The following is a 21,131-nucleotide window of genomic DNA, read 5'->3' on the forward strand; positions in this document are numbered from 1 at the left end:
GAGTCTCTGGGGACCCAAACTCATTACGGGGGAGGAAACTGGGACTTTCTGGCATCGGGCGGAACTCGAAGGGGGCTTTCTTCTCAGAGGTGCTTGCAGCGATTACAAAGGGACACTGAGACTGGGGGCCTCTTAGGGCAGGGCTGAGGATCAGCCATAGCTGTTTGCTCCGCCCTGTTGATTCCCTGAGACCCCGCCCCACCCATGCTGTGCACAGAGGCTTTTGCATATGAATGACCTGGCCCTTTGCAATCTAAAATTACCCAACAAACTGCAGCTGGGTCAGAGAGGCCCAGAACATCCAAAAGAAGGCCCAAGGCCCCACAGCAGCTTGCATTGCTTCACAGCTGGGCCTCATCTGGGCACCTCCAAACCCCAAACAAAGAAGAGGAATCTGCAGATCTCTCCGTAGCTCCTGCTGGGTAGCCTCAGGCAGAGGCTAAATTAGCACCTCCTTAGAGATCCAAGAGCCAGTGTACCTAGTGGTCAGAGTGGGAACATCCAGATTATAACTCCTCAGATCCATAAGGACACACTCAGGGGGCAGACTCAGTGAGCACCAAAGCCCCACTGAAGCAAGTATTGCTCCATAAGGGTGTCTCCAGCACAGAAGTTCTCCCACCATAGACACAGCTGATTCTCACAGCCAATTGGCCTGGAGGTCAATTCCTCCCAGTGATACCAACTACAATCAAGGCTTAACACCAACAAGACTGTGCACACAGCCCACAAAGGGGTGCACCAAGAGTGTCCACCTCAGGTAATTGGGGAGGCTGAGCCACTGGGCCCTATAGGACACCTAGCACACAAAGCCACTCTATCAACACAAGGAACCAGCCAAAATGTGGAGACAAAGAAACAGGTCACAAATGACAGAAATGGAGGAAAGCAAACTACTGGATATAGAGTTCAAAACCACGGTTATAAGGTTTTTCAAGAATTTTCTAGAAACCGCTGATAAATTTAGTGATACCCTCGAGGATATAAAAAAGGACCAACTAGAAATTAAGCATACACTGACTGAAATAAAGAATAATATACAGAGATACAACAGCAGACTAGAGGATCACAAGAATCAAGTCAAAGATTTGAAATACGAAGAAGCAAAAAACACCCAGCTGGAAAAGCAAAAAGAATCCAAAAATATGAAGCTAGTGTAAGGAGCCTCTGGGACAACTTCAACCGTACCAACATCCAAATTATGGGGGTGCCAGAAGAAGAGAGAGAGCAAGATATTGAAAACCTATTTGAAGAAATAATGACAGAAAACTTCCCCTACATGGTGAAAGAAATAGACTTACAAGTCCAGGAAGCACAGAGAACCCCAAACAAAAGGAATCCAAAGACGACCACACCAAGACACATCATAATTAAAATGTCAAGAGCAAAAGACAAAGAGAGAATCTTAAAAGCAGCAAGAGAAAGAGACTCAATTACCTACAAGGGAATACCCATACGACTGTCAGCTGATTTCTCAACAGAAACTATGCAGGCCAGAAGGGAGTGGCAAGAAATATTCAAAGTGATGAATAGCAAGACCCTACAACCAAGATTACTCTACCCAGCAAAGCTATCATTTAGAACTGAAGGTCAGATAAAGAGCTTCACAGATAAGAAAAAGCTAAAGGAGTTAATCACCACCAAACCAGTATTATATGAAATGCTGAAGGATATTCTTTAAGAAGAGGAAGAAGAAGAAAAAGGTAAAGATAAAAATTATGAACAACAAATACTTATCTATCAACAAGTGAATCGAAAAATCAAGTGAATAAAAAATCTGATGAACAGAATAAACTGCTGAATATAATAGAATCAGGAGCATAGAAAGGGAGTGGACTGACAATTCTCGGGGGAAAAGGGGTGTGGGGGGTGCAGAAAGAGACTGGACAAAAATCATACACCTATGGATGAGGACAGTGGGGGGGGGGTAAGGGCAGAGGGTAGGGTGGGAACCGGGTGGAGGGGAGCTATGGGGGGAAAAAAGAGGAACAACTGTAATAAACTGAACAATAAAGATATATTTAACAAAAAACTTAATGGAAAGATATTATATTCACTGATAGGAATATTATTGTCATAAAGATTTCATTTATCCTTTACATTAATCAACAGAATCAATGTAATTCCAATTCCCAAAAGTTTTGGGTATAGAGGGAAAGAAAAGGTCTAAGAATAGATAATTTTGAAAAAGAGCAAGGTGCTGTAATACCAAATATCAAAGTTACTAAAAATCTATAGATAATAAGACTGTGAGGTACTGGTGTAAGAATAGACAAATAGACCAATAAAGTAGAAGAGAGTGCCCAGAAACAAACCCACATATTACATGGAAATTTCGGTATATGATAAGTTAGACTTGTAGGCCACTGTGGAAGAAACTATTAGTAAGTGCTGCTAGGTTGACTGCTTGTCCAGACAAAGTATCCCTAACCTTTTGCCCTACACAAAAATGTGGCTTAAAGACATAAATGTGCAAAACAAACTTAAATCTTTGTTAAGAAAATAGAGATTAGTCTTATATCCTTCTGTAGGAAGTGATTTCTTAAACAAGGAATAACAAACATAAATCATAAAAAGATATTTAAAATTCATTATATTAAAATTAACAATCTCAAAAAGATAAAAAGGATAGGTCACAGATTGGTAGGAAATATTACATGTATAAAAAGATTAATATAAAAAACATATAAAGAACTTTCATAATCCAATTTTTAGAATGATTCTAAGAGAAAAATAGGCAATTCACAAAAGAAATGTGACCAGTAAATATATTTGTAATTAGGGTAATGCAAAATAAAGTATAAGTATAAAGAGACCATTTCATATCTACCCAATTGTCAAAATTTGAAGTTTGAAGTATTATTGTTAGTGATGATGTGGAGTAGGAAAAATCATGCAAATTTCTTGCTAATAATACAATCACTTTGGAGAATAATTGGGAAGTATCTAGTTAAATGAACATATTCTATGGAAGAAATTCCATTCAGTTGTAAAACTTTCACATATATATAAAACAGGTAATGTTCAATACTATTTATTCACAGTGGCATTTCTTGTAATATAAAATAAAAAGTTGAAACATTCTGTCTGTTCTTCAAAAGGAAAATGGATGAATTATGTTATAGTCCAGTGATGGCGAACCTTTTGAGCTCGGCGTGCCAGCATTTTGAAAAACCCTAACTTAACTCTGGTGCCGTGTCACATATAGAAATTTTTTGATATGTGCAACCATAGTAATACAAAAACTTATATTTTTGATATTTATTTTATATATTTAAATGCCATTTAACAAAGAAAAATCAACAAAAAAAATGAGTTCACGTGTCACCTCTGACACGCGTGACATAGGTTCGCCATCACTGTTATAGTCATTTAATAAGATACTATACAGCAGTACGAATGAATGGGAGAAAGCTACTAGTACAGTGGTTCTCAACATTCTGGCCCTTTAAATACAGTTCCTCATGTTGTGACCCCAACCATAGAATTATTTTCGTTGCTACTTCATAACTGTAATTTTGCTACTGTTATGAATCGTAATGGAAATATCTGATATGCAGGGTGGTCTTAGGCGACCCCTGTGAAAGGGTCGTTCGACTGCCAAAGGGGTCGCGACACACAGGTTGAGAACCGCTGTACTAGTTTATACCTATCAACATAAACAAATCTCACAAATATACTACTGAGCAAAACTAAATTATAGTAGAGTTCTTTCACTTTATAATTTATATAAGGTGGAGCAAAAGCAGGTTTACAGTTGTTTGTATGGAAAATAATACGATAATCTATAATAATAAAAGCATAATATGCTAATTAGACCAGCTTCGAGGGAAGCCCGGATCCCAGGTGCCTGCTGGCGGCCGGAGGAAAGCCTGAATCCAGGCGGCTGGAGGGAAGCCAGTGCCGGCAGCCGGGTGAAAGATGGCCTACTCTTGCACGAATTTCGTGCATCGGGCCTCTAGTTCAGGGGTGGGCAAACTTTCTGACTCGAGGGCCACAATGGGTTCTTAAACTGGACCGGAGGGCCGGAACAAAAGCATGGATGGAGTGTTTGTGTGAACTAACATAAATTCAAAGTAAACTTCATTACGTAAAAGGGTACGGTTTTGTTTTTTTTTTTTAGTTTTATTCATTTCAAACGGGCCGGATCCGGCCCACGGGCCGTAGTTTGCCCACGGCTGCTCTAGTTAATGAATAATACAAGAATAAACTATCTCGAGTACTCAACAACTGTAAACCTACTTTTGCCCTGGATAGCCTTAAAACATGTCAAAATGCTATAAATTTAATCTACATACATATCCTATATAATAAAAGGGTAATATGCAAATTGACCCTAACAGCAGAACGACTGGGAATGACTGGTCACTATGACCCACACTAACCACCAGCGGCCAGACGCTCAATGCAGGAGCTGCCCGCGGTGGTCAGTGCGCTCCCACAAGGGGAGCTCTGCTCAGCCACAAGCCAGGCTTACGGCTGCCAGTACAGCAGTGGTGGTGGGAGCCTCTCCCGCCTCCTCAGCAGCACTAAGGATGTCTGAGTGCAGCTTAGGCCTGCTCCCCGCTGGCAAGTGGACATCCCCCGAGGGCTCCCGGGCTGCCAGAGGGATGTCTGACTGCCAGCTTAGACCCAATCCTCCGGGGAGCAGGTGGTCATCCCCTGAGAGGTCACAGACTGCGAGACGGCACAGGCCGGGCTGAGGGACCCCCGCCCCCGAGCGCACAAATTTTTGTGCACCAGGCCTCTAGTGAATAAATATACATATGCAGCAAAAGAATAGTGCAGTAGTGCCCTGGCCAGTGTTGCTCAATCGTTAACATGTCCCCTGAGCACTGAAGGGTCTGGGGTTCAATCCCCCATCAAGGGCACATATGGGTTGCAGGTTTGATCCCCAGCCCCGGTTGGGGCTAATGCTAGAGGCAACTAATCGATGTGTGATATTTCTCTCTATCTCTCTCCCCATCCCTCCCTCTCTTAAAAATCAATGGAAAAAATATCCTCGAGTGAGGATTAACCAAAACAAAGAATAGAGCAGTGATTTTGAACCAGTGTGCCACAGCACACTGGTATGCCCCAAGAATTTTTAAAATACGCAATACCTGACTATTTAGTAAGGGTCACTGACTTTTTCCCCCTTAGATTGTCAAATAAAAAACTGACAACAGCCAACACAACGGTAACTGTCTGGTGTGAATGAATCAAAATTATACCTTTTTTTTTCGGTCAGATTAGCAAAAAATATATTTTTTGGCGTGCCGCAGAATTTTAATAATTACTTTACGTGTGCCATGAGATGCAAAAGGTTGAAAAATCGCTGGAATAGAGAGATGCATAGGAAGGAAACCACAAACAGCATAGCAGTTACTATAATGAGGGGAAGAGCATGTTTTATTTTTTAAGCATGGACACATGTATTATTTTTTTACTGTTGCATATTTAAGTATTATATAATAAATTTAAAAATAAAAAGCAATAAAAGGATCTGCTATAGAGACCAGTCAGTAAGCTCTGGAGAAGAACTGAGTTTCAAAGGTAAAAATCAGAACACCATAAAAGCGAGTCAGTAGATTTTTGATAAGCCAGGGGAGAACTGCTTGAAAATGTCATCAGGACACTGTTACAAGTCTTTACCTGTCTCTTATATGTCTCAAGTTGACTTCGAGCCGCATTGGCTTTTCGTAACTCTTCCTCTAGACTGACAGTGTTCTGCATATACATAGTATTCTTCTCTTCTAAGAGTTTAACCTGCCGTCTCAAATCACCAAGGTCTTCTAGCTTCTTTTTATATGATTCCACTTGGCCCTCTAGTTTAGACACTTTATCAGAAGAATGTCTAGAATAAGATGGGAAATCAGAAACACATTCACAGTTATATAGCTATTTTAGATAGTGCTAAAACAAGAGGGATTGTGAGATAATAACACATTCTAATCAAATTATAAGACCAAAGATAATTCCAGGTTAATTTTTCTGCTCAGGTTAAAAAATATAACCAAGTTACAGCAAAAATTGTAATGACAAATGTTATATAATTTAAGGAAAGCAAATCTGTGTGTAGCAGGGGGTAGAAGGGTTGGGGGTGTAGCCAGCAGACACACATGCAGTGGTAGAAAAAGCAAAATAAACTGTGCAGTGTCCAAATAATTTGGCAATTAGAATAGCTGTTTCAGTGGAGTAGTTGGGGCAGATGGGGACAAATTTTAGGGGATTAAGGAGAGAACATAAATTTTACCCTGTATAATCTAAATTTGTTCTGGAGGGAAGGAGAGAGTAATAAGTCTCTCCCTTTTTCTAAGATGAGAGAGACCTAAATGTACATATATGCTAAGGAGGAAGATTCAAATGTGAAGAGAAATGATAATTCATGTAACAGTCCCTGTGTAAGCAAGAAGCATTGAGACCCAGAACACTGAAGAAGAAATTAGCACTGGACAGGAGGAAGAATAACAAGTCTATCTTCTAGAAGCAGAAAAGAAACGATTAGTGGGAATGCAGGGAATTCAGGAGGTGCAGGAGATATAGGACATGGAGAGTTCCACAGTTCATGGCCTCTTTCCTCTATGCAGCAGGAGACAATGTCATCCACTGAACGTAAGGCATGAGAGAGGTGGGGTGCGATAGGCATGCAGGTGAGAAGAGTTATGAAAATATGTCATACCTAGAAGAGAAATGGGAGACAGCCATCTACTGATGAGCAGCAGAATGGTGGACAGTGGTAAGAACACAGTGAAGAGTAAGCTTATTAATTTGTAGTAGGACAAAACTGTATCACTATGTGAATTTCTCTATTTGTTCTCAGTATTCAGAGCAAAAGTGTAAAATATAAGTGGTTAGAATGATCCAACAGAGGATAGATTATACAAGAATGGCAAAGGTGGAAAAATGAAGTGATAGGGAGTGAGGTGCCTCGTGAGCAAATAGTTGAAGTGAAGATAAAAAGGTCCATCAAGGAGATGAAGCCTTGTGAGATATGACAGTATTTGAGAAAAAGGAAGACCAAGTGACTGCAGGACTCAAAATTAAAGAAAAGGAGTAGTAATAAGAAAAGCTCCAGAGATACACAAGTATAAAGTAATGGTCAGAGATTAATTTCTATTGAGAAACATTCATATAGCACTTATTTGCCAGACTGTTCCAAGTGTTTAAAAATATAAACTCACCTAACTCCACATATAAATCTGAGGTATGTGTGTGTATTATTTTCATGTTACAGATGAGAAAATAGTTATATGGAAGTTAAATAAATGATGGCACTTAGATCTAAATCCAGGTGGCCCACCTCTTGAACATCCTACTATGCCCAGAGATCCTAGAGCTTGTAACATTGGTGGAAGAACTGTTCTGGGTGATGACAGGTCTGGCACTGTACAAAGATGGGAAGATTGTTTACCTAAGAACATCTATTTCATCTTTTAGAGACTGAGCATCATCTGCCAAAGTGGTTAGTTCATCATTCTGTTGCCGAAGTTCAGAGATTTCCTTTTCTAACTCTTCACAGCGTATTCGATAATCATCTTTGGCTGCTTCTAGTCTGTAACCAAAACAAAATAAACCAAGAGAGTACTATTTACTGTCTAATAATTCTCCTTAGTACAGTAAACAGAAATAAAAAGCATGAGGATAAACTCTTCCTGAATTTGTCTCCTACTTTTGTGACCATGAACTATAATTCTAAGTTTTCATTATCCTAAAAAATGGATTTCAATGTTCCAAGGCTAGTGAAAACATAAAAACTAATTACCATTCCTTTATTTAGAAATTTAGACATCAAGTAATACTTTTCAAAATACAGCAGATATAATTTATTTAAATTTTCAATTATAAAATTTATATTCTTTGTTGAAAATTTACAGAATACAGAAAAGCAAAAAATAGAAAAATCATGTGTTAACCTAAATAGACAACCACTATTAACAATTTTATAGTACACTCTCCAGTCTTATTTCTGTTCAGGTCTTTTTATCTCCCCAAATGTGGATAATACTGTTTTTACTTCTTAATTTGTTTTACTTAATATACATCCCTCATTTAGATTTATAAGATTCTTTGTCTCTAATGTCACAAATATTTATCATTATTTACTTTTAATAATCTTTATGTATTTAATGTACTGAAATTCTTAGTTTGTTTTTATGTAATTCAATTGATAAATCTTATACTATATAGTTTCCACTTTTAGTATATGATTAGAAAGGTTTTTGTCATTTTAATCCTATATGGTCTGTTAGTATTTATATGGTTTCATTTTTAACATTAAAATTCTCAATTTCCCTGGAATTCATTTTGGTATATGATGTAATATAAGAATCTAACTTTTCCTTTCAAATATTTACCAACTGTCCCCAAACCATTTAACAAATAATTTAACCTTTCTCTATTGATTAGAAAAATACCACCTTTATCATGCTATACACTCTTTACATACACTTGGGTTTCTGGATCTTCATTTGTGTTACTGGTTTGTTTGTAACTTGCTGTAGCAGTACCAAGCTATTTTACGTAGTATAGGTTTATAACATATTTCAACATTGAATATGGGGAGTACTCCCTCATTAAACTTTGTTCTCACAATGTTCTGGGAATCTCTTGATCATTAACACTTCTACATAAAATTCAAATTGGAATCAAATTCAAATTACGTAACAATTTAATAGAAAAAGACATTCTTACAAAACTCCATGAAAAACATGTTATCTCTCTCCATATATTAAAATATTATTAATGTATAATTTACAAGTTTTTGTGTTATGAGTCGCTAATATTACAGTCGTCCCCACTTATCCATGGTGGATACATTCCAAGACCCTGAAACTGTGAATAGTACCAAAACCTATACTAGTACATACCATGTTATTTCCTATGCATACATACCTTTTCACTTAAAGGAAACACTTTCAGCTTTTCTTTGGCATATCCCAATTGCCAGCATCACTACTGTTGCATTTCGGGGCCATTATTAAGTAAAATAAGGGTTACCTGAACACAAGCACTGCAATACTGCGACAGCTGATCTGATAACTGAGATGCCTACTAAGTGAGTAATGGGTGGGTAGTGTACACAGGGTGGATACACTGAACAAAGGGATGATTCATGTCCCAGGTAGCATCCTACTACTCAGAATAGTTTGCAATTTAAAAGTGATTACTTATTTCTGGAATTTTCCTTTAACATTTTTGGACTGCTGCTGACTGTGGGTAACTGAAACTGCAGAAAGTGAAACTGTGGATAAGATGGGACTATTGTACTTTAAAAAATTTTTTAAGTACTTACTATATAGAAGTTTTTCCTGATGATATCAACTAGTTATTGCTAGAAAAGCTTATGATCAATGCAAACTTCTTACAGTTACTTCTCCCCATTAAATGTCTATTGCTTCTAAGAACTTTTCAGTTGATACTCTTATCTGTTCTAGGTAGACAAACATAAAACCTACAAACGGTTTGGCTTTCCAATATTTTCATCTCACTTCTTTCTCTTTTTTATTATTATTATTTTTTAAAATATCTTTTTATTGATTTCAGAGAAGAAGGTAGAGGGAGAGAGAGAGAGAGAGAGAGAGAGAGAGAGAGAAACATCAATGATGAGAGAGAATCATTGATTGGCTGCCTCCTGCACACTCCCTAATGGGGATTGAGCCCACAGCCTGGGCATGTGCCCTTGACCGGAATCGAACCCGGGACCCTTCAGTCTGCAGGCTGACACACTATCCACTGAGCCAAACCAGCTAGGGCTCACTTCTTTCTCTTATTTCTTTCTCTAGAAAAGTAATAACAGCTAAACCTTATATAGCATCTCTGTGCCAGGCAATATTCTCAGTACTTTACATATATTAATTCATTTAATATTTCTTTAGAATTCTAGAAAGTAGATAATACTATTAGACCATCTTATAGTAGACAGATATGCCCAAGTCTACATAGCTAGTAAGTGGCAAAGCCAAGATTTTTTTAAGTGTCTAGTTAAAAGTCAAATAAATTAATATTCATCCTATTATATCAGACTATAAAAAATAATAAAAAATACTAAGATATACTGTATTGATAAAACATTTGAATTACTATGCCCTGACCGATTTGGCTCAGTGGATAGAGCTTCGGCCTGCGGACTCAAGGGTCCCAGGTTCGATTCTGGTCAAGGGCATGTACCTTGGTTGCGGGCACATCCCCAGTGGGGAGTGTGCAGGAGGCAGCTGATCGATGTTTCTCTCTCATTGATGTTTCTGACTCTGTCCCTCTCCATTCCTCTCTGTAAAAAATCAATAAAATATATTTAAAAAAAACAAGCAAACATTTGAATTATTAAAATACTTGAAAACACAATACTGTAGTATGTATTCTGAAACTGTTTCCTTTATAATGAAAATGTAAGGCAATTCTAAATACTACTTTCCCAAAACCATACTTTAAAACCTGGCCACAATTTGAGACTTCTGTCCAAGATGGTGGCACGGAAAGACACTGAACACACCCCCTCCCATAAACCCATTGAATTTACACTTACAGAGCAATTCCCCCTGAAGAACGAAGGGCAAGTGAACAGCTTCTGCACAGCAAATGAGAAAAAGGGAAAGAGAAAAAGAGAAAGAGAGAGAGAGAGAGAGAGAGAGAAAGAGAGAGAGAGAGAGAGAGAAACACAGAAATGGGTAGGAGAAACTCAGACATGGTATGACAGGAACCCCACTCCCAACGCACCACTTGCAGGAGGGAGGGATCATTGACTCTCCTACCCTGGGACATAGCAAAAAAAAGAGTGGTTTAAAGGGCACCTAGAATATAACAGAAGAAAATGGATTTAACAACCCTAGGGCATTAGCCAATGGGAGGGAAGCTGTGGAAACTCTCTTCCGCTGTCGGAAATACAAGGAACACCACTGTTGTGCTCCCCTTCCACTTTAATCTCACGGTGGGAGCATAGTCCAGTACTCTAGCCAGTTTGCCAAGGCTGTCCGAGCGTGCACCAGGCCCTGGGCCCACACCAGCTCCTTGGCTTGCCCCTGGGATTCCCCTTGGCTTGAGCCCTCTCCAACTACAGCTCCAACTGGCCGGCCAAGGAAGCCCCAGTGTGGCTTGCCCCCAGAACTTCCTGTGGCCGATGCCTGCACAACTGTAGCTCCACTCAGCCTGGACAAGGTGGCCCCAGTGCAGCTTTAGCCCAGGACTACCCACGACTTCAATCTTAGCTGGCTCCAGGTCCAGCCACTGCTAGCCACTATGGCAGCCACGGTAATGCTCAGCAGCCCGCTCTAGCTCCAGCTGGCTTACCAAAGGCACCCAGCACAGAGTTTACAAAAAGGAAGCTCCTATTCAAGGCCACTGCTTCAATACCAGGAGGGGTTGCTGTTTTGCCTAATCCACAGAAACACACACAGAGAGACAGCCAGAATGAGGAGACACAAAAATATGTTCCAAGCGAAAGAACAGGATAAAACCCCAGAAAAAGAACTAAATGAACTGGAGACAAGCAACCAATAAGATTAAGAGTTCAAAACACTAGTTATAAGGGTGTCAATGAACTTGGGAGAAGAACAGACAAGCTCAGTGAGAACTTCAACAAAAAGATAGGAAATATAAAAAGAATAATCAGAACTCAATACAAAAACTGCAATAAAAAATACACTATAAGGAATTAACATCTGATTAGCTGATGTAGAAGAACAAGTCAGGGAGATGAAAGACAAGGTCATGAAAATCACCCAATTAGAACAGCAAAAAAGAAAAAAAGAAAAGAAGGTAAGTTAAGGGACAACATCAAGTATACCAACAACCAAATCATAGGTTCTCTCTCAGAAGGAGAAGAGAGAGATAGGGACAAAAAAACCTATTTGAAGACATAATGTCTGAAAACGTCACCAACCTGGTTAAGTAAACAGACATCCAAGTCCAGGGAGCACAGAGAGGCCCAAACAAGATGAACCCACAGAAGCCATACCAAGACACATCATAATAAAAATGCCGAAAGTTCAAGATAAAGAGAAACTTAAAAGCAGCAGGAGAAAAGAAGCTAGTTATATACAAGAGATTCCCCAAGAGACTATGAGCTGATTTTTTTAACAGAAGCTTTGCAGGGCAGAAAAGGAATGGCACAATGTATTCAATGTGACAGAAGAGAAAAAACCTACAGGCAAAGAATACACCCAGCAAAGTTATCATTCAGAATTGAAGGGATTAAAGAGTTTCCCAGATAAGCAAAAGCTAAAGGAGTTCATCACCACTAGACCAGCATTGAAAGAAATGTTAAAGGAACTTTAAGAGGAAAAGGCCAAAACTAAAAATAAGAAAACATAGGAAAACAAAAATTTTACTAACAAAGGCAAACATTTAGTAAATATAGTAAATCAACCAATTATCAAGCTAGTAAAAAGGTTAAAAGACACAAGTAGTAAGAGCATGTGTAAATACAATAATAAACTAAGAAATTCATACATGTACAAGATGTAAAATATTATGTCAAAACATAAATGTGGGGCCCTGGCTGGTGTAGTTCACTGTTTAGAGTGCCAGCCCATGCACTAAAGGGTTACGGTTTTGATTCCCGGTCAAGGGCATGTACCTGGGTTGTGGGTTTGATCCCCAGCCCCTGTTGGGGTGCGTGCGGGAGGCAACCAATCGCTGTCTCACATCACTGTTTCTCTCTCTCCCTCCCTCTCTCCCTCTTTTCCACTCTCTCTACAAAATCAATGGGAAAAATATCCTGGAGTGAGGATTAACAAAAACAAAATGAAACATAATTGTGGGGGTGTGAGTAAAAAATAAAATGCTTTTGGAATGTGTTCAAACTTAAGCAAGCATCAACTTAAAATAGACTACCATAAACATAGCTTATATATGTATATGAATCTTAGGGTAACCACAAACCAAAACCCTATAATAGATACACACACACACCAAAAAAAAAAAAAAAGAAGAAGAAAAAGGAACCCAAATAAACCACTAAAGAAAGTCATCAGTGTACAAGAAAAGAGAGGAGGAGAAGAAGAAAGGAACAGACAACTACAAAGAAATCAGAAAATAATTAATAAAATGACAATAAGTATATACATTCATAGTTACTTTAAATGTAAATGTACTAAATGCTTCAATCAAAAGACAGAGTGGCTAAAGAGATAAAACCAAAACCAAAACAAGACCTGTGGATATTCTGCCAATAAGAGACTCACTTAAGATTGAAAGACACAGAGACTGCAAGTGAAGGGATGGAAAAGATATTCCATGTAAATGGAAACACAAAGAAAGCTGGCATAGCAATACTTATATCAAATAAAGTAGACTTTAAAACAAAGACTGTAACAACAGACAAAAGGCATTGCATAATGATAAAGGGACCAATCCAACAAGAGGATATAACTTCTAAACACCAATGCAACCAATGTAGGAGTGTCTAAATATATAAAGCAATTACAGGCAGTCCTCGGGCTACGTAGGACTCGACATACGTCGTTTTGTGGTTACGTCACCATCTCCCATTTATTTATTTTAAAAAAAGTTTCCGTCATTTCGTCGTATGCACATATGTTTTTTATTATTTATTTACCACAAGTAAAGGTCAGGAATTGTTATCATTCTTTTAGATTTTTTTACTGTTTCACTTCATTATTGCTGTGTATGTGCTCCATGTGAGTGATGTAGGTACTTATGTAGGTGGGTTCCGACTTAACGGCGAAAATCTCGTTACATCGCGCCATAGGAACGGGTCTCTGACGTAACCCGAGGATCTACTGTATTAATGGACATAAAGGGAGAAATTGGTAGTACTACAATCATAATAGCGGACTTTAACATCTCACTTACATCAGTGGGTAGGTCAGCCAGATAGAAAATCAACAAGGAAACAGTGGCCTTAAATGAAACCTTGAACCAGAAAGACTTAATAAACAGCAAAATACACTTTTTTTTTTTTTCCGGGTGCACATGGACCATTTCCAAGATAGACCATGGATTAGGCCACAAAACTAGTCTCAGCAAATTTAACAAAACTGAAACATAACAAGCATCTTCTTTGATTACAATGATATGAAACTAGAAATCAATTACAAGAGGAAAACTGGAAAAAAACACAATCACGTGGAGGCTAAACAACATGCCACTAAACATTCAATGGGTTAATGAACAAAATCAAGGAGAAAAAAAAATATCTTGAGAAAAATGAAAATGGAAACAACAATACAAAATCTTTGGGCCACACAGCAAAAGCATTTCTAAGAGAAAAAGTCATAACGACACAGGCCTACCTCAAAAAACAAGAAAAATGTCAAATAAACAATCTAACCTTACACTTAAAAGAACTAGAAAAAGAACAGTCCAAAGTGAGTAGAAGGAAAGAAATAATAAAGAACAGAGCAGAAACATATAAAAAAGACTTAAACTATAGAAAAGATCAATGAAACTAAGAGTTGGTTCTTTGAAAAGATAAACAAAATTGATAAACCTTTAACCAGCCTTATTAAGAAAGAGAGGGTCCAAATAAATAAAATCATATAAATGAAAGAGAAGTGACAACCAATACCACAGGAATACAAAGATTTATAAGAGGATACTATGAACAATTATATACCAACGAATTTGACAACATAGAAGAAATGGATAAATTTCTAGATGCATATAATCTTCTAATACTAAATCAGAAACAGAAAACCCAAACAGAGCAATTATACTAGAAATGAAATTGAATCAGTAATCAAAAAACTCCCAACAAACAGAAGACCAGGGTCAGACAACCTCACAGGTGAATTCACTAAGCATTCAAAGAAGAATCAATACTTATCCTTCTTAACTATTTCAAAAAATTGATTGAAAAAGAGGGAAAGCTCCTTAACTCATTCTACAAGGCTATCACTACATTGATACTCAAATCACACACACACACACACACACACACACACACACACACACACACTCTACAGGCCAATAATCCTGAAGAATACAAATGCAAAAATCTTCAAGAAAAATATTAGCAAAACGAATTCAGCAATACATAAAAAAGATCATATAGCATGACCAAGTGGGATAGTGGGATTTATTGCAGGGGTGCAAGTATGGTTCAATATCCACAAACCAACCCAGGTGATATACCACATAAACACAATGAAGGAGTAAAAATCATATGATCGATAGATGCAGGAAAAGCATTTGATGAAATTCAACATCCAATTATAATAAAAACTCAACAAAGAGGGTAGAAAAAGAACATACCTCCACATAATAAAGGTCATATATGACAAACCCACAGCTAACATCATACTCAACAACAAAAAACAAAAAGCTTCTTCTCTAAGACCAGGAACAAGACAAAGATGCCCACTCTCACCACTCTTATTTAATGGAGTATTAGAGTCCTAGACACAGCAAGCAGACGAAAGAAAGAAAGAAAGAAAGCTATACAAATTGGAAAGAAAGAAGTAAAATTGACACTATTTGCAGATGACATACTATATATAGAAAACCCTAACCAAAAAACTATTAGAACTAATAAATGAATTCAGTAAAGTTGCAGGATACGAAGTTAATATTCAGAAATCTGTTGCATTTCTATGCACCAATAACAAACTATCTGGAAGAGAAAACAAAACAAAATGAAACAATCCCATTTACAATTGCATCAAAAAATACCTAGGAATAAATTTAACCAAGGTTGTAAAAAACCTGTACTGTGAAAACTGCAAGATGAAAACTGATGAAAGAAATTAAAGACACAAATAAATGGAAGGATAAACAGTGCTCATGGATCAGAAGAATTATTACTGTGACAATGTCCATACTACCCAGAGCAATCTACAGATTCAATGCAATCCCTACAAAAATACCAATGTCATTTTTCTCAGAACTGAAACAAACAACCCTAAAATTTATATGGAACCACAAAAGACTGAATAGTCAAAGAAATGTTGAGAGAGAAAAAAATTGGAGGTACCACACTCCCTGATTTCAAACTATCCTACAAAGTTATAGTAACAGTATGGTAATTGCACAAAAAAACAGTCACATTAATCAACGGAACAGAATAGAAAATCCAGAAATAAATCCACGCTTATATGGTCAATTAATCTATGACAAAGAAGGCAAGAATACACAATGGGGAGAAGACATTCTCTTTAATAAATTTTGTTGGGAAAACAGATACATGCAAAAAATGAAACTAGACCACTTTCTCACACTATATAAAAAAAAAAATCTAAAAATGGATGAAAGATTTAACTGGAAGACCTAAAACCATAAAACTCCTAGAAGAAAACATGCAGTAAACTATTTGACATTGGTCTTAGCAATATTTTTTGGATATGTTTCCTTGGCCCAGGTAACAAAAGCAAAAATAAACAAATGAGACTAGATAAACTAAAAAGTTTTTACACAGTGAAGGAAACTATCCACAGATGAAAAGGTAACCTAGTGAATGGAAGAAGGTATTTGTAAATTATACTAGGTGTACCAGTTAATAATGCGGATTTTTTTCAATAGATAGAGTTACACATATGTTGATATATATGCAATTTGATATGTATGCTATTTCCTTGTATTGACAGTAAGCTTCCAAAACTTCATATGTCAAATTTGCTGAAGCTGTTAACATAGACATTTTTACGCTTAAAAATGTTGAATTTCATGCCAAAAAAAGAGCATTTGCAGGAAGTTTTAATTCATTACTTTATTTTGAAGAAAAAGTTACCGTATACTTCGGGAAGCTTATGGTGAACATGCTCCATCTCAAGATACTTGTGAACGCTGGTTTAAACGCTTTAATAGTGCTGATTTCGATGTGAAAGACAAAGAATGTCCAGGTCAAACGAAAAAGTTTGAAGACCAACAATTATAAGCATTATTGGATGAAGATGCGTGTCAAACTCAAAAACAACTTGCAGGAAGATTAAACGTTGCTCAGTAAACACTTTCCGATCGTTTACAAGCAATGGGAAAGATTTTAAAGGAAGGAAAATGGGTGCCACATCAACTGAACGAAAGACAAATGGAAAACCGAAAAGTCATCAGTAAAATGTTGCTTCAACGGCATGAAAGAAAGTCTTTTTTTGCATCGAATTGTGACTGGCAATGAAAAGTGGATTTATTTTGAGAATCCCAAATGCACAAAATCATGGTTGATCCAGGTCAACCATCAACATCCACTGCAAGGCCAAATCGCTTCGGAAAGAAGACAATGCTCTGCATTTAGTGCAGTGGTTCTCAACCTTGGCTGCACATTAGAATCACCTGGGAATCTTTTTAAAATCCTGATTTCTGGGCCTCATTCTCCGGAAATTCTGTTTCTTTGTTATGGGGTGGGGCCACAACATTAGTTGTTTCATGATAACACACTTCAAAACCAGTTAAAGACACGTTAAAAGATCTTGCCTGGGAAGTATTAACCCACCCGCTGTATTCACCAGACCTTGCTCCTTCAGATTACCACTTGTTCCAATCGATGGCACACGCACTTTCTGAGCAGCACTTCAAAACGTACGAAGAAGTGGAAAATTGGGTCTCTGAATGGTTTGCCTCAAAACAAGAAAAGTTGTATTGGGACGGTATCCACAAATTACCTAAAGATGGGGGAAATGTGTAGCTAGCGATAGACATTACTTTGAATAAAGCACTTTTGATGTTTCTCTTGAAATTATCGTGTTCTCTTTGGTTACAAAATCTGCCATTATTAACCGGTACACCTAGTATAGTTGGTAAGGGGTTAATAACCAAAATATACAAATAAATCATTTTAACCCAACATAAAAACCAAACAAAAAAAACAAACAATCCAATTAAAAGATGGGCAGAGAACCTGAATAGACACTTCTCTAAAGATATACAGATGGCCAATAGATACATGAAAATATGCTCAACATCACTAATTATCAGGGAAATGCAAATCAAAACCACAATGAGGTATCACCTCACACTGTCAGAATGGCTATTGTCCAAAAAAATACCAAAACCACAGAACAAGTGTGGAGAAAAAGGAATCCTCATGCACTGCTGATGGGATTGTAAACTAGTGAAGCCACTATGAAGAAGTGTGGAGGTTCCTCAAAAAATTAAAAATAGAATTACTATATTACTCAGCAATTCCACTCCTAGGTATTTATCCAAAAAAAACCAAAAACAATAATTTGAAATGATATATGCACCCCTATGTTTGCTGCACCATTGTTTACAACAACCAAGTAGGGAAGCAACTGAAGTATCTTTTGAAAGATGAATAGATAAAGAAGATGTGGTGTATACATATACAACGGAATAGTACTTAGCCATAAAAGGGAATGAAATCTTGCCATTTGGGACATAAATGGACCTAGAGTATTATGTTAAGTGAATTACGCTGGAGAGAGAAGGCAAGCACTATTTGATTTCATCTATTTATGAAATCTTTAAAAAGAAGCAAACAAAGGAACAGAACAAAATAGAAACAAACTCATAAAGAAAACAAACTAATGAAACAGTGAGGTAGGGGAATGGACTGAAAAGGTGAAGAGGATTAAGAATTACCAATTTCCAGTTATAAAATAAGGCATAGGGATGTAAGGTACAGTATAGGGAATAGTCAGTAATATTATAATTACTATGTACAGTAACACATGGGTTACTAGACTTACTGTGATGATCACTTTGTAAGGGATATAAATGTTGAATCGCTATGTTGTACACCTGAAACTAATATAATATTGTATATCAACTATAATTTTAAAAAACTAGCCACAATTTAGAAACAAAAAGATAAAAATCATATTTAGATTTTACTGTCCACCAATTCTTAGAAAGTCAAGATGCAAATGAAGGATTCTCAAAGTTTTTGGTCTCAGAATCCCTTCATAGTGTTAAAATTACTGAGATTCAAAAGAACTTTTGTTTACATAGGTTTTATCTATCGATATATAATAAACCCATTATGTTAATACAGACAAGATAGTTCAGTGGTAAAAGTGGCAATGTTTTACACTTCAGTGAATGAAATAGTCGGTTTAATGAAAGAGCTGGGTTGTCATAGCTGTTTCTGCATTCATCTGTTGTCGGTTTTCAGGCTGAAGCATACGGAGGAAATGCAGCTTTCCCCAGAGGTGTAGCTGGGAAAGAGAGCGCTCTAAGACTCTGAGAGGGTCTCAGTGAGCCTGCAGGGTCCTCAGACCACACTGAACTGCTGATGTAAACCATAGGGGATGGATTGTTTCTACAGTTTCTGACTAAAGGTTTTAATTTTTTCCTGCTAAGGCAAAAAGAAAATAAAAATCCAGAAACATTTCATTGAGGAATAATAAAGGATAGGTTATCATACTAAGTTAGTTGATAAAGTAAAAATATAATTGATATTTAATGTCTCTTACTATTTTAACACTGGAAATCTACCTCTAGGTAAGAAACAGGTCATAACATATTTATAATAAATTATAATATTTTTATCATACTGCTAAGCCCTTCAATTTTGTGGTTCTGTTCTGTGTTGCAGGACACCAAGTTTTTCCTTTTCTTCTTTTCTCTTTCACTATCCAAGTGCTTTTGGTCCCTTCCTTATTCCTTTCGACCTTTTTCTTTCCCAGGTGTGTTTAGAAGACTGTCCCTTTAAATCAGTTTGTTCTTTAAGTAAATCTGTCTCTAGAAATCATGTACTTGGCATTTGTATCGTGTCTCTTTAAACTGAGTACTCAAAAGGGTACCAATCTCTTTAAATTCAGTTCCAGTATCTTTTTATGGCATCAGGCCCATTAAGGAGATGCACTGCCCTGGCCAGTGTGGCTCAGTTCGTTGAGCACTGTCCAGTGCACCAAAAGGTTGCTGGTTCGATTCCTGGTCTGGGCACATGCCAGGGTTGCAGGCTCAATCCCTGATGGAGGACGTGCAGGAGGCAGAAAATTGATATTCCGCTCTCACATCAATGTTTCTTTCTCTCCCTTCCTCTCTCTCTAAAAATCTACCTCTCTATCAATAGAAGAAGATGCACTTACTTTGAAATTTGTTCCCTGCAGTTTGTGGTCTAATCTCCATTTTTGTTTTAAAAATGATTTCAGATTTTGAGTGAATTTAATCTTTTTAGTGATTATTCCAACTCACCCATAGGCCCCTTCACTAGTGTTCTTCTGTCTTCCTCCAATTTCTTCCGCAGTCTGCCTTTACTTGCCTCAGTTTGCCTTTCTTGCCTGGCAGAATGGGGGTAGGACAGGTGTGTGGGATGGGGCTGGTGTTTTTTTCTTTTTTTCACTCACAATTATATTTCAGCTGGGGCATTCTGTCTTCAAGTAATACTGAAGTGTAGCTTTGGTAGAATTGTTCCTAGATGTAAAGCTATTTCAGGTTATGTGGGAAGATTTTTGGAAAGTTGTTTATTACACAGCGTCCTTGGTCTGCAGCTACCCAGAAGTCCTAATACTATATTCTTAACTTTAAGAGATAGCTACCAAATTTTTAAAAGTCAGACTTCAGTGAGTGGTCTTTTACCTGAATGTTTCTTCTTGGAGCTGCTCTAATTGAGTTTGGAGCTGCAGATGCCTTCTTCCTGCTGGACTGTTAGGATCTTCTATAGAGTCAGATTGGTTAAGTCTTTCCATTAACACCTGATTCTCTGCCAACAGGCTGCTTTTCTCCTCTTGCAATGCTGCAACCTGTTAGAATAAAGGAAGACAGCAGTTATTTCTTCCAATGACACCGGCATTGCCATAATCACCTGTGAATTACCATGGTAAGTTAAAGCCTGTTTTTTAAAAAGTACAATAAAAAACAATAAAATAAATACATAAAATAAATACATAAAATAAATAAAAAGTACAATCAACCTCCACTTAAACCATTCAACATTATTTTTGGAATATTGCACAAGTAGAGTAATATATTAAGAGTAAGCAAGAATTCATTATTTTATATCTGAAAAGACTTATAAAAATGTTTATAGCATCTTCATGTGTAATAAGAAAAACTGGAAACAGCACAAATATTCATCAGCAAGTGAATGCATGAGTAAATTGTGGTATATCCATACAACTGAATACTATCTTAATTACAAAAAACTAACTATTGATACTGACAACATGAGTAAATCTCAAAATAATGAAAGAAGTCTGACCAAAAAAAAACACATCACACAACAGTACGCACTGTATGATTTCTTTTATGTACAATTCTAGAAGATACAGCTAATTTATAGGGACAGAAAGCAGTTT

At 37.2% G+C, this 21,131-nt stretch overlaps 1 protein-coding gene across 2 annotated transcripts in view; it reads right to left on the reverse strand.

The window, feature by feature from the left end:
• The window catches only part of HOOK3 (hook microtubule tethering protein 3), an 89,683-nt gene that overhangs the window by 39,546 nt on the left and 29,006 nt on the right, over window positions 1–21,131 (reverse strand). For both annotated transcript variants that reach the window (XM_014462889.2, XM_023760799.1), the window contains exons 8-10: window positions 20,413–20,576; window positions 7,394–7,534; window positions 5,635–5,836 (exon numbers count right to left, since the gene is read on the reverse strand). In XM_014462889.2, coding sequence (XP_014318375.1) covers window positions 5,635–5,836; window positions 7,394–7,534; window positions 20,413–20,576 — 507 coding nt within the window. The remainder of the gene's footprint in view (window positions 1–5,634; window positions 5,837–7,393; window positions 7,535–20,412; window positions 20,577–21,131) is intronic.

This window comes from Myotis lucifugus, unplaced genomic scaffold, assembly GCF_000147115.1.
Source record: "Myotis lucifugus unplaced genomic scaffold, Myoluc2.0 scaffold_194, whole genome shotgun sequence".
NCBI classification, from domain to species: Eukaryota; Metazoa; Chordata; class Mammalia; order Chiroptera; family Vespertilionidae; genus Myotis; species Myotis lucifugus.